This window comes from Callorhinus ursinus, unplaced genomic scaffold, assembly GCF_003265705.2.
Source record: "Callorhinus ursinus isolate GAN/ISIS: 27379988/994484 unplaced genomic scaffold, GSC_fseal_2.0 scaffold12, whole genome shotgun sequence".
NCBI lineage: Eukaryota > Metazoa > Chordata > Mammalia > Carnivora > Otariidae > Callorhinus > Callorhinus ursinus.
Genome location: NW_027397074.1, coordinates 59,462,746 through 59,476,607, shown reverse-complemented (window position 1 = coordinate 59,476,607; position 13,862 = coordinate 59,462,746). Strand labels below are relative to the sequence as shown.

Sequence of the window (13,862 nt, the reverse complement as noted above, 5' to 3'; positions counted from 1 at the left end):
TCTTTCCTCCACCTCGTCCGGGGCTTTGGTTACCCGTTCTTCGCGCAGGTTCCTAGCCGGGCCGGGGCGCGTGCCCATTTCCCGTACCTCCCTCCACGCGCGGCAGATTGTTGGCAGCCCCGGGGGGGGGGGGGCGGCGGGGCGGCGGGGCGGGGACCAGGCGGCGGCGGCGGGCGGCGCTCCGGCGCGCAGCGGGTTAAGGCGGCGGGGGCGGTGGCGAGGGGAGGAGGGAGAGCGGCGGCGGCGGCGGCGGCGGCGGCTGCGGCGGCCGGGCTGCAAGCGCCCGCGTCCCCGGACCGCAGCGAGTTAAGCGCCGCCCGCGCCGAAAAGGCTGAACCCGGAGCCGCCGCTCCGAGCTCGCATTCGGATCCGCTAGAGCAGGAAGATGGCGACGGACGGCGCGAGCTGCGAGCCCGATTTCTCCCGCGCCCCAGAGGACGCGGCGGGGGCCACGGCGGAGGCGGCGGTAACCGAGGTCCCGGGGTGGGCGCGGGGAGAGTGCAGACGCGGGCTGGGGTTCGGGCTGGACCCGGCTTGCGCCCCGGGGCGCTCCGCAAGCCCGGGCTTCCTGGTGTGTCCCCTCCGCTGGGTAGCCCCTCCGTGGGTGCCCCCTCCTTGTGGTGCTTCACGGCCGGAATCCGGGTCGAGGAGGGTGAGGCGGCCGCCTGGGTTCGGGATCCCTCCCGTCCTTTCGCAGCCCCGCGGGAAGCAGTCCCGGTCCGCCCTGTTCTCGGGGCTCCCTGCGTGTATCCTGTGCGACCCCTTTGCCCACTCCCTCAGCTGCTGTGGGGTTTGGTCAGGGGCGGGGGCTGGCATGTGTTTCTAGGCGAACTTGACCCCCCCATTGTTCGCCTCTAGCTGCGCGCGTGGTGGTGGGCGCGTGTCTCGGGGCTGCCTGGCATCTCTCAGCGGACCCAAGAAGACAGCTAGGGGCAGACGGGTCATCGCCAGGCAGGTGTGGGGATGCCCATTGTGTGTGTGTTCATGTGCCTGAGGCCCCTTTAGAGAGGCCCGGTGTCGGCTTTGGGCGCTGTTGCCTTCCGCTTAGCGTCGTAGCTTTGCGTCCTAGCTGCCTGCTGCCCCATCACTTGGAGATGGGGGGCCGCGGTGGGAGGGTGTCCTCGTTCTTCCCTAGAAGGTGCCCGGGCAAGGTGGAGATTCAGCATCTGGTGTCCACACATTGTTCTTCTTCGCTGGGATCTAGAAGCCTAATGAGCTTCCATCCAACGCTGGCCCCGCTTTCGGCCCCACAATATCCCTGTGCACAGAGACTGAATGGTGGTTTCCAGCCCCTACCTTGGAGGCGGGGGCGGGCGGGGGGAGGCTGGACCCACACTTCCTGGGTGGAAACGATTTCGGAGTTGAGAAGCAGCTTCGCAGGAGCTGCAAGGATCTGCAAAGAAAGGCAGCCCTGGGAGCGCCTCCCACCCTTGGCGCGGTCCCGCTGCTCTAGCGGGAGATTCCGGGTGGTGTGGACTGAGTAGAGCATGGACGCCCCGCAGTTCTTTCCTAAACAGAGTCGGTGTTCGAGCAGCAGAGGGCAGGGCCAGGTGTGAATCTGGGCTATTTGAACTTCTTCCCTCTCTATTTGGACGTAGGGCTTTCTGGAGATGTAGAGGAGAGATGTGGGGGTGGAGGAGGCTACTTGAGCTGAGCCTGGGCAGGAAAAGAGAGACAGAGGGAGAGAAGGAAAAACGGAGGAGGAGGAGGGCTGCTGATTTCCACTTGTGAAACTTGCAAGTTTTAATCTGAAACTTTGAGGAAAATTGATTTTTCATTCTTTGCATGGAAAACGTGAACTTAAGATTTCAGATGAAACCTCGCTTGTGATGCAGTGAATCAGTTCCCTTTTGTGAAATACAATAAGGAAGCTAGCTATTACAACACAAACCTCCCTGGGAAGTTGGAAGTGATTGGGTACCTTCATCCCCAGGAGATGCTAAAGGGAGGGGAGTGAGAAAAAAGAGGTAGGGTGTGTGTTGTTTTCCAGGAAGGTTGAATTTGTTTAATCGACTTGGAACAGCCTTCTTTCTATTACAATACCTCAGTCTTTAATCACCTGACAATGAAACCAAACACAAACATCTGATTTATGGTCTGTGGCTGATCTATAGTTTTATTTGGTTAGATTGCAAAAAGAATCTTGGACGCCGGACAGGTTTTTGTGTTAACAAGGTCCCTGTTCCCTTTCTGCTGTTGAATATTTTCAGGAGTCTGATTTTTCACTGTGGATAGGTGGGGATTTTATCATTTCACCCTGGTTAATGATAGCCATGGAAAAATCTGTGGAAGTAAAACTTGTTACTTCTGTAGAATCCTTGGAGGATGCAATAAGGATGCTTAATCTAATAGTTTTTTAAATAATTTTTTAGTAAAATTCTGATGATGGCTTATTATGCAGTAAACTGGGCATTTTACTTTTCACTTAATAACAGTATGGCCCTCCTGTATCTGCCATTTGACTTACAGCTTGATTTTTTAAATATTTGTCATTTAACTGCTTCTTACCTGATGATTAAAAATCAAAGACATTTTTATGCATTTTGGGTTCATGGCAACTGAGGACTTAAAATTTTTTTCATTTTTAGGGAATAAGTTGTTTTACATTTTAGAGATTTATTTCATTTCAAATTAGTTTACATATTATGCATTTTTGTATGTACATTTGGCAGTCATGAGCCAATGGAGACTCCAAAGCAGTAGGCTATTTTTGAAAGTGTTTTCACTAAGTTTTGACTATTTAGATTGTTGCTTAGAGACATGTTTAATTTATAGTTTTCAGCTTAATGTGATTTTCAGTGGAGTGTTTTAAATTTAGTTTGTGATCCTTGTTCTTAGCTGTTTAAATCCTGAAAGCATCCCAAGTGTAAAGCTGGGTAACAGCTACATTATTCAATAGGATCATATTAATAGTCTTTGCTGTGAACCATGCCGAGAGACCTGGGTTATTTTCAGTGCCTTAGCCAAATGTGATGACTTTTATAGGCTATATTGCTATTTCTACTCTGAAAATAACTCCTAATGGATAAGGCAGTATGGAAACAGAAATCTTCCTGCTTTTTTATTGTCACCAGAGAATTTTAAGAGTGAAAGGAAAAGGGAGATCTCTTTAGAGCTGTGTTTGGGAAGCTGAGCAACATTCTTGTCATTCTGGACTTTTCTGGGGCAACTAATATGCAAAAAGTAGATACAAATTTTTGTTGTCATGGTGATAATGACAAAAAAACTTGGACAATGCTTTCATTAAATGCACAACAGGAGTATGAAATTAGCAGCTGGTACCTTGGAAATTTTTGTTTCCAGGTGACAATATTGAATGTAAATGCAAAGAAAAGTACTTTCTTAGCCAATTTTGCTAAGCTTTCTTAAAACAACCATGTTATATGGCAGCTCTAGAATATTGAAAGTTTCACAGCATAATTTTTAAGTAGGGAGTAATTTAGATTTAACACGTTACCACCCACTTACCAAGATGGTGGCATCACGAGTAACATCTTTGCCGCCATAAAAAGTAACACATCCCATTCCAAGGGTAGAAACTGATAAATGCCAAGGAATCAAATCAGACATGATGATGTCATGAAAGGCACAGATAATTTATATTAGGAGTCTGGGGAGGAGGAGTTATGGAAGGGATCCCTAGTGGAAGGACCTGGAAACATTCCACAGAAGGATGGCATTTAAGTTGGGCCCTGAGATGCAAGGAGGACTTGGAAGTGGAGACGGCAGGCAGCTGTGTGCCATGTAACTGGTTCTTAGGGTTCCTTGAAAGGTGGCCTGGGGCACACGTGAGGGGCTTTCCAAGATGAGCATAGAGTTTCAACTTCAGTCTCAACAGAGTGCTTTAGAAAAATAGGTTAGAAGTTGAGGAAATAGACTGAAATATTCCCCCATGATTAGACTATGACTGATGCTTTTCAACATGATGTTTCTCACTCTTTTTTCTTCTTAAATGTATATTTCTGTGCCTGTTTTTTGACTTTATTGTTGTTGTTGGTATCGTTGCCATTGCATTTCTCACAGGAGCAATTTTGTTTAGAGAAAAGCATTTGTCTTCTGTGTGATTGAATCCATGCCTAGGCTAGATTGCCAGTTGGTTCTATCCTCTTGTGTTTCACGTAACTTTATGAGGTGAGAAAATGTTTCACAGACTGAGTACTTATTCAGCCGTTTACAGATATCTCCTGTTGATCTTATGCACAGCAAGGCTGGAGCTGGGAGAGAGCAGCCTCCTTCAAGAAAAGCTGTGGGGGTTTTGTTTCCAAAAGAAAGCAAAGGTTAAGCACTGTGCCAGGCACATACATGGTAGGTGTCTCGCTAATATGGAATGAAGAAAATGAGCACTCACTAAAAAGTTGTGTCCTACTACTTATTGTTTGGCTAATTGGGAAATTTACTTTGTGTGTTACTAAGTTGTTGGCCTCTGATTTGTAGTAATTAACATTAGACATGTTACAGAGCTTTTCTTGTTTCTGGACGATGACTGTGATTTTCTGATTTTTGTTTGTTTGTTCTTATTTGTATTTGTATATTGTCTCTTTCCAAGCTGCTTTTCTCGGTGACATTTCAGATTCACAGGTTTTTAAAAAATTAATTTACGATACTGTTAGTTTTCCCTTTAGATTATCTCTCTTCAGAATAATGGCTGAGGCTGGGAATGGTAACTGCATCCCTCCCATTCTGAATTCTTCCTAAAATAGAGTCAAGGTCAAATCACCCACTGGGGTGTAGAGGGAGGGGATGATTGAGGGGGGTCAAGACAGAAATGGAAAGAAGTTTGGAAACAGGAAAAGGGAATAAAAGGAAAGATTGGGCAGGAAGATAGGCAAGGCTTTGGATTAGTCCGCAAATGCCCAGAAATCTGGAACCTGAATTCAACTTTAAATGTGCCTAGGAAAGATGGAGCAGTTTCTCTCCCTTCTGCCCCCATATACTTTGCCACCTAAGCACTTCTGAGTGTTGTTTTAGAAAAGAGTATTTGAATGCACTCAATTGTATTCTTCTCTACTGGGGCTCCTTTGCAAGACTTGTATAACATGGAAAAGGAAACTTGTCTTTTCTCTTAGACGTTAAGTAAAAAAAAAAAAAAAAAAATGGAGAACAGTTACGAGAAAGATGATGATGATGACATTGAAATCAAAGGATTTTTAAAGATGCGTTCATCTTTTATAAATAACTTGTACAAAAATAATGAGATCATATTAATGCTGTGCACAATACGATGCCATGCATATAGAAATCCCGATTTTTAGGAAAAAAAATTGCTCTTGAAATTGTTAGCAAATAACCGGGTAGATTAAGGATGGAGTTAAAAGATTATTAGAGTAAATGCAATATAACTAAGTTAACATCACTATGCAGAATGAATGCTTGTTTGTAAATGATTTGCTTCTGACACTTTTATATTTCATTGAAAAGGCAAAAAGATGATTCCAAAGGCCCGAGTTCTTCCACAGAAGGGCTTTGTAACTGTAAGAATATCATCTAGCAGTCTATGTCTCAGCCTCTTCATTTGAAAATCAGCGTGCTGCCATTTACCACCTACAGATAATCAAGCTGATATTCAATGCATGATAAGCTTCTTAAAGGACAATTATTGGATCTGGATGCTAGTTCACATGTGGATATGTCCCATGTAGGGCTGATGGAATATGGAAAAACTGAGTTGGAATGGAAATAGGCATTTGTTTTATCTGAGATGTGGTCTTTTTCTTTTTCTAAAGAAGAAGTGGAGACAGACAGGAGATCTGAAAGGAGGAAAAGGGATATAGCTGCATTTAATTATCAGAACTTGTCACCCCTGCCCGAGCCACTTCTTTGCTTTTCATTCCAGTTTTCTTGTACTTAAAATTAGTTATATCCATTACCAGGTTTCCTTCCTGACATTCTTTTTACTTGTCAGTTTTACCTCCTTCCAGTATACTCAGTTGCTTGTCTTGCATGAAAGACCTCAGGCAGTGGAGTTGATTTGAGGTGCAAGGCCATGGAGGAGTTCTCAGTATGTTGCTTTAAAGCCCCACACCAAGTAGCCCTAGTTTAGATTGTTCTAAATGATTTTTGAAACAATGAATGAAGATGATTGACCAGTTACTCAGTTGGCCTTAGAGTGGGCCATAACATTGTATCTTGGTAAGACAGGTGTATCTTTACACATGATTTACATGCTTTGTGTGTTCATATTGCGTGAAATAGGCGTTTTATACCAAACGTGGGTGGGATGCATGTTAGGTAGAATCATGTGAGGATTTAATACTCTAGCTGTCCCCACATTTCTAGTAGGGGTGAAAAAATAGAGCATTAAGATAGATAATATGAGGAAATACATAAGGCAGAACATGATTAATTGCCAGATGAAGTAATAGAGCAGACTCCAAGACTGAGTATAGGGGAGAGATTTCTGGAGTCTGTAAGGACCTATGAAAGTGGGATTTGAGCTCTGTCCTGAAGAAAGGTAGGGTTGCCAAGAATTAGAGGACAAAGGGTTAGGAAGAACAAAATCGAAGGTATGCAAAACCTGTCAGTAACCTTTTTTTGTCCATAGAGGAAATTGGGAGGAATAATCTCAAAGCAGGATGTGATGTCAGATTTGAAATAGTTTTAGAGCGTGAAAATGTACTTTTCTTCATGGAAATCCATATAACTGTCTGAATTCATATTTTAATATTATAAATGTTCTGTGTACCTGGAAAGTTGGATTTTTTTTCATGTTCATGTTAGTCTTCAGCTTTTTATTTTCTCCTTGTAATTTCAAGATGATTTCATTGGTTTCCCCTTCTTTACAGCCTCTTACTCATCCCCAAGCCATAAATCTTACATAGGAAGTTCTAAATGCACCTTATTAATTATTAGCATGCACTATTAGACTGGGAAGAAAATACATTTCTGTAAGTTCAGAGCAAACATGCAAAATCAATTTACTTCAACTATTTCTCAAAGGCTTCATGGAATGACCTAAATTTCCTCAGTCCGGTAATCCAGTTACCCTGATATCTGTGAAATCAGGACATTTGGGAGCTGGGGGAGATTTTAGGGATCACTTAGTACAACATTCTTACTTTACCACTGAGAAACCTGCAGTCCGAACAGATGAACTAATGTCCTTCTAACCCACTGGCTTTCTCAGGTACCCCACCTCCTTCCCATGTGGTGAACCCATTGATCGAATGTAGGGTAGCCCACTAGACTTGAAACCCGGAGGAGATGCTCTTGGTGTCTGTGGGAAGTGCCAGAGAACATGTCTGGCTCTGTGTTTGGTCATTAGCTTTTTACCATAACTGATAAGTTTGGGCAAAGGTCTGAGGGGTACTTTGGCCACTGTGGTGCATAATCTCTCTTAAATGCTCTTTGACAACCATCAGTGTTCTGACCCCTTGAATTCTTTAAAAGATATGGGTAAGGATCTCCTGGCCCTATTTGACTGTGACTGTTGAAATTCCCTACACAAAACCCAGTATTTTAGATTTTTCTTCCCTTTTTTTTTTTTTTCCTCCAGAGGTGAGGGTGTAGAGTGGTAGTGGAGGTAACTGGTATTGGCCTATGTTTAGTTCTGGCAACTAAAGATGACTTAACTCAGCCAAGTTCTATTTTGTCTTCTCCCTCCCTCTCTCTCTGAGCCTGTATAAGAAAATCTGGAAGAATGCCCTCCCCACGCCCACCCCAAGTGATTTAGAGCTTGTTGAAGACTTCTGTGTTGAACAGTAAGAGTTTGGGGTTGGGTCTCCTCTTTCGTATATATGTTTATGTCCCAAAGAAGGCGCTCTCTCTGTTTGATGACCAGCTGCCTGTGCCAGATTTTTAAAATTAGGTGTTAAGCATGGTTCCTGGAGTACTTCTCCTGGCAACCATCAAACATGACAGGCAGAGGGGTGGCCTGTGGAGTTGAAATCTAGCTGGGTTTTTTTCTTTCTTTTTTTTAGTGCCTTGCTATCACTTAAAGATGAGATCTGGATGTTTCTTTATTGAGGAAAACAAGTACAGTAATAATAAAGCTCAGTGTGTGAACATGTCTGCTGTGATTTTGTTGTTGCTGTAGGTGTGGGGGTGTCATGTTTTCATGAATGTCCTGATAGAGATCTTAATTTTTTATGTGAGTGGTGGCATTTGGATCTATCCTGTCTTCTCTCTTTTTTTGAAAATTAGGTTATCAAGTTAGTTTGCCTTTTAAAATATAAAATTTATTAAAAAAAAAGGAAACTTGGAGGCAATGGATTTGTATATAGCCTAGATTATGGTGATGGTTTCCTGTCTCTCCAGACTCATCAAGTTATACATATTAAATATGTACAGCATTTTGTATGTCAATCACATCTCAACGTGGTTTAAAACATAAAAGATTTATAAGTTATTTTGTTTTTAAGCCAAAAAACATTAATAATTTTTCTATATCTGAGTATTTCTGTACCGTACATGTGTCAAGTCGGATAAATGCCACTTCATATGAAACTGAAACTAACATACTTTTTTGTTGGGATTTTTGCTTTTGGGGTTTTTTATATTTCTAACAGTACTAAAGTGCTTTGAATTTATTTGTAAATAAATGACCTCTAACATGATTTCATGTACTTCCTATTACTCTGTTTTACCAGAATAGTAGATGGTACCATCGAGAATGACAATTCAAAAATATTATTATAATATTCTTATTCTTGAAGGCCAGGAAGTAGCAATGTTTTTAGTGAGGACCCAGGGGTGAGAAACAGAGGAGAGAGAGAGAGAGAGAGAGGCAGGCAGGCCGACAAACTATATTTAAAATAGTGCATCACTTAATACACTGTGAGGGGAAACAGATTATTATGATTTTTTTTTAACATTCTGTGTAACCTAACCAGTGGTTTAGCAAGAACCCTTATAACAGTGTTATTTTTAATGAATTTCCCTTTTTATTTATGGTGATACATTAAAAAACAGAAGTGTTGGTTGCAGGTCACGTGTAATGTTGATGATGATAGATCCAGAGCAAGCACTCCTGACTCTAATATGAATCAGAATCTTGGCAATGTCTTTCATAATTTATTAGTATTTAAAGTGGAGTGCTTATGAAGCTTCGGGGAAACAAGGACAATAAAATATACAATTAATTAAAATCTTTAGAACAACCAGCAGCAGCATTAATAAAACATTACCTTCTAAAGCACGTACGAATTGCAGCTTACTCTCCCATCGCAGTGGGAGAAAGCAGGATAAAAGAGTCTGTCTTTCATCAGAGTCAATAAACTGAGTTTTCATGGGACTTAGGCTGGTAGATTTTTCAAAGAAATAGGCATATAGCCAATAGTCCACCCCTCCCTACATAAAACATCTGGGTGCTCTCCACTTGAATAATCACAATCACCACTTTTATTTAGCACTTACTTCTTTTATGTGTTCTTGTTTAATGCTCAGAAGACCTTTGCGGGGTAAATGTTAGGATGTGTATTATATAGATGAAAAAACAGACCAGGTGAGATACAGAAATGCCTCTCCAAGTATAGTCCTTGGACTAGCAGCAGCAACAGGAGCTTGTTAGAAAGGCAGATTCAAGGCTCTACCTCAGACCTGTATCAGGAACTCCAGAGGTGGGGCCCTGCAGTCCATGGTAACAAGGGCTCCACGTGATTCTTACGCATGCCCGCCTTTGAGAACAATTGGGTTATGAGACCTGTGTGACACCACTATGTAGTGGGAACAGATTTTGAACCCTAGTATAATAGATTTTACTATTCACGGGGAATCTCAATTTTTTTCTTAGAGATTCATTTATTTATTCCAGAGAGAGAGAGAGAGCAAGCGGGAGCACAAGCGCATGCGAGTGGGATGGGGGTGGGGCCAGAGAGGGAGAATCCTCAAGCCGACTCCACGCTGAGTGCGGAGCCCAACGTGGGGCTCGATCTCAGGACCCTAAGATCAGAACTGGAGCCGGAACCAAGAGTTGCAAGCTCAACCAGCCAAGCCACCCAGGTGCCCCAATAGGGAATATCTCCTGAGTTAACTTTCTAAGCAAAGGCATCCTCAAAATAAAACATCTTTTAGGTTTTGCTGTAGGTTTTTCTTTTTCTTTTTCCATCCTGAGCCCCTGCCTTTCTAAACAACTGCTCTCACATATGTGTAAAAAGAAACAATTTTAAGAGAAAGATCCTTTTAAAATCTTTTTTTTTTTTTGGAGAACCAGCTAGCCCTGGTCTCTTTCACCTTTGTACTATTATCTCCTTCTAGAAGGTTTTTTTGAAACCAAGAAATAGCCAGTTCTGGTTATGCCTGTTTGAAAGCCCCTGGAATCATTTATTGGCTTGCCATGTTTACTTCTGTGTCATCACAAGGATAATATAGGGTCAGGTATCTAGGTGCTAAACTAGTTCTTATTAGCAAATTGATAGGATGGCACTGTTTTTCATCTCAAGAGTGCGGTCACTGGCTGGCAAAGTGTGTAGATGAGTCATAGCACTTAGGTGTAGTTTTGTCATTTCCTGGCTGAACAATGTGGGTATGTTATCCAACTGCTCTGAGTTGTGGTTTTCTTACCTGAAGATAGAGATTATGTCTTACCTATTCGATTTGGTTCTTCTTGAATCCTTTGGAAACCACTGGGTGCTATGCACATGTGAAATAGTGTTCTGGAATGGTCCGAGGAATGGCTTCTGAGGTTGGGTGTTCTGAAGCATTTGGGGATGAACTTGTGTTCCCCTCCCTCTGAGGGTAATGGGTTTATCAAAGGAATCTCTGCACAGCAGGGTGCCGTGGACTCTGTGTGTAGAGGGAGCTCAGTCTGTGGATTCACCCAAGCAGGGTTGTGAGCGCTCTAGTTGATCTTCTCTAAGATGGCTGCCAGAAAACCTGCTCATAAAGCTTGTTGTCAGGAAAGGAGGGGGCAGAGTTAGACACAAAAGTATTGGGCATCAGTGGTACATCAGTGGGATTTAAAAAGGAGAGACTGGATGCAGTTACCAGGGAAGGAATGTAGAGAAGACAACAGACTGGAAGAGTGATTGAGGATTGTGATCCTTGGGTCATGGTGCCGATACCTTGTGGTATAGTTGAGTCTCTGGAGGGCCACTTATTCTAGCCTCAGCCTACCTTTGGGATGGCAAGAAGCTACAGAGGCGTTGCTTAAGAAAGCGTTTGATAACCACATAGCAGGTTCCAGACTCACCTGACCACAGGCCCAGTTGACTAAATGCGGGTGGTGGGCCAGACCTCTTGAAAGTACATATGCCTGCCCTGTGTGTGTGTGGTGGGGAGAGCAGGGCAGCAAAGGGAGGAGCATGCTCCTTCTCAAGGGACTACTGCTACTTGTTTCTGCAGATTATTGCTCTGTGAGAATGTGAATCCAGGGTTAACCAGTCATCTCGATTTTGCAGAGAAATCAGAGATCTGGATTTTTTGGTGACATCTTAGGTTTTTTTGTTTTGTTTTGTTTTTTTTAAATGCTGGCCGAGTAAAAAACCCAAAACACTTTGTGGCCCAAGTTACACACCTCTGTAGGCCGGATTTGGCTGTAGGCTTCCGGCTGTTGATCTCTGCTGCACAGTATTCTATAAACATGACCTGTTATTATTGGATATCCTGGAATTTATAATAACCTCCAGGAGCCTCTATGTTGGGGCCCTTCTAGGAATATATTCTTGTGCTTTCTTTGCTACCCCTGCAACTTTTCCTGAACATAGACTAGGCCTGTTTTGATAGAAACTCCAGAGACTTTAAATTTCTGTCACAATTTGAAGAGATTCTGAATCCAGGTGTGCAGGCAGGCTAGGAAAATAGATTTCCTTAATGAAGAGATTTGGGACTTTGACCTTCGAGTTTTTACCGCCCCTGGAAGGTCTGGGCATAGATTATCTGTTGCTGAACAGGGCCCCTGTGCTTCTGGGATTGGCTGAGCCACTGATAAAATCATCCATTGTATACCTTTAAGACATGTGCATTGTCCTATGAATAGCTTTTTCATTGCTTTTTTAATATTTGTGTTACAGAAAAAAGAGTTTGATGTGGACACCCTCAGTAAATCAGAGCTTCGAATGCTGCTCAGCGTGATGGAAGGGGAGCTGGAGGCCAGAGACCTGGTCATCGAGGCCCTGCGGGTAAGAAGCTTCTGGGGCCCAGCCCCATTGCTGTATCATTTCCTTTTTTCAAAGGGCCGGTGGCAAAGCTGCTTTTCTTAATTTTTGAACCGTGTAGATTTAAAATGTTACATCTGGTTAAAATGTACCCCTCACCTCAAATGCCAACCCATAATCTTTATAAACCCAAACACTGAAGTCGGATGGTCAGTCTAATGATGGGGATTAAGACTAAACTGTTTAGTATGGGAAACTTGAGACATGAGCTGTATTGTTTCATGTGGTTATTTGGTTGTAAGTTTTTAGGAAATTGGAAATTTGGTATCATACATGTATGTGAGATCAGGGAGGAAAAATTATGAGAGTCATTTATAAAAGATACTACTGATAATAGAGCTTTTCCTTCCTATGTAAATTATAAATGATTTATTTTCTGAAACTTGTAAGAGTTAAAAACTAACCTATATCTCTCTTAAAAACTACATATACCTTCACGTCGTTTTATTATTTTTTCATCTGATCTTCTAGGAATTTTGAAATTTTCATAACTTGTGAAGTATTATCTTCTAATATAATACTTAAATACCTCAAAGTTCTGTTGCTTTAAAAATAATGTTAAGTTTTCTTGATGCACAATTTTATAATTGATTGTTCTTAATCTTGTACTTGTTTTGGCATATTAGCCAAACCTAAGTGGTTTTTTCCCCCTTTCTCTTTGATATTAAATACTTTGTATACAATCAAGTGTTTCCTGCCTCTTGGTCATTTTGGCCAGGATGGTTATATTTATTATATATGAAGTATGGGCTTGATTTCCATCCCCCCAACCCCCCCCCCACGGAATATGTCCTCAAACTTTGTCTTAGGAGGTTATTTTAACATATGAAAATCTATGGGTGTCAAATTGTTGCCGCCTATGGGTGCTAATACAGTGGGGGAAAGAGGTACTTAATCATAGTGGACGGTCAGACATCATGAAGCTGTGGGTGTGCTGAGAATCCAGTAGTGTGAGAAAAGGGTGGCTACTCTTCATTTTCACACACTGGAAATTGGTACAGTGGGGATAATGATTACTGCTCAGTCTGACCAGAGAATGATTTGCCTCCGAAAAATGGGAGTAGAGTTCTACCATCTGCAAACCAATAACAAATTGAAGGTGCTGCTTTTTGAATGGCAAGCTTTGCTGCATAGACTTGTGCACCATTCATCTTGGTCCATGTTGGAAACATTTGCATTGCTTGCCAGTGTATATTTTCTGGACAAACGAACTTTGTGGGAGAAATGCTAGGGCAGTGGATCACTAACATGTATTACACTCCGCCCAAGGAGAAAACAGGGTCACCTATGAGGCCAGGAGTGGACACTTGAGACCAATTGGATATGAAGGCTCCAGTTCTTTTTAACTTAATTGCGGTACTTTCAACTATAAGTAGAATTAAAGGCTTGCTAATGATGAGGGCTTGCCAAGCTGAAAGTTTTTCATAGAATCAAGGAATGTTGGAGTTGCAAAGAGCCTTACTATATATTCTAGGTCAGTGGTTTGTATCCCTCCAAATCTAGGCGTGTGTTTTTTGGTTTGGTTTTGCTTTGCTTTTTTTTTAAATAAAATGTTTCGTATTATTCTTTTACTGTCCTGCAATGAAATTTATGGATAAGTGCATATGTAAGTAGGTTATGTTAAAAATAACCAGTATACCACCCTAATTGTGATATAAAATAACAGGAAAGTAATATATAACAAAATACACATTTCAGTATATAAATGCTCAGGCATGTCTAATGGAAGACATGATAAAGTAAGCGGCGATTTGCACCTATTCATAGCATTGC

At 42.3% G+C, this 13,862-nt stretch overlaps 1 protein-coding gene across 3 annotated transcripts in view; it reads left to right on the top strand.

The window, feature by feature from the left end:
• The first annotated feature begins 245 nt into the window (after nt 1-245).
• Nucleotides 246-13,862, top strand: part of CTTNBP2 (cortactin binding protein 2) — a 148,533-nt gene continuing 134,916 nt past the window's right edge. For 2 of the 3 annotated variants that reach the window (XM_073899111.1, XM_025873334.2), the window contains exons 1-2: nt 246-466; nt 11,946-12,053. In XM_073899111.1, coding sequence (XP_073755212.1) covers nt 386-466; nt 11,946-12,053 — 189 coding nt within the window. In that variant the 5' untranslated portion in view covers nt 246-385. Of the gene's footprint in view, nt 467-7,599; nt 7,698-11,945; nt 12,054-13,862 lie in introns of those variants that run through there. The other variant, XM_073899112.1, reaches the window with a different exon arrangement.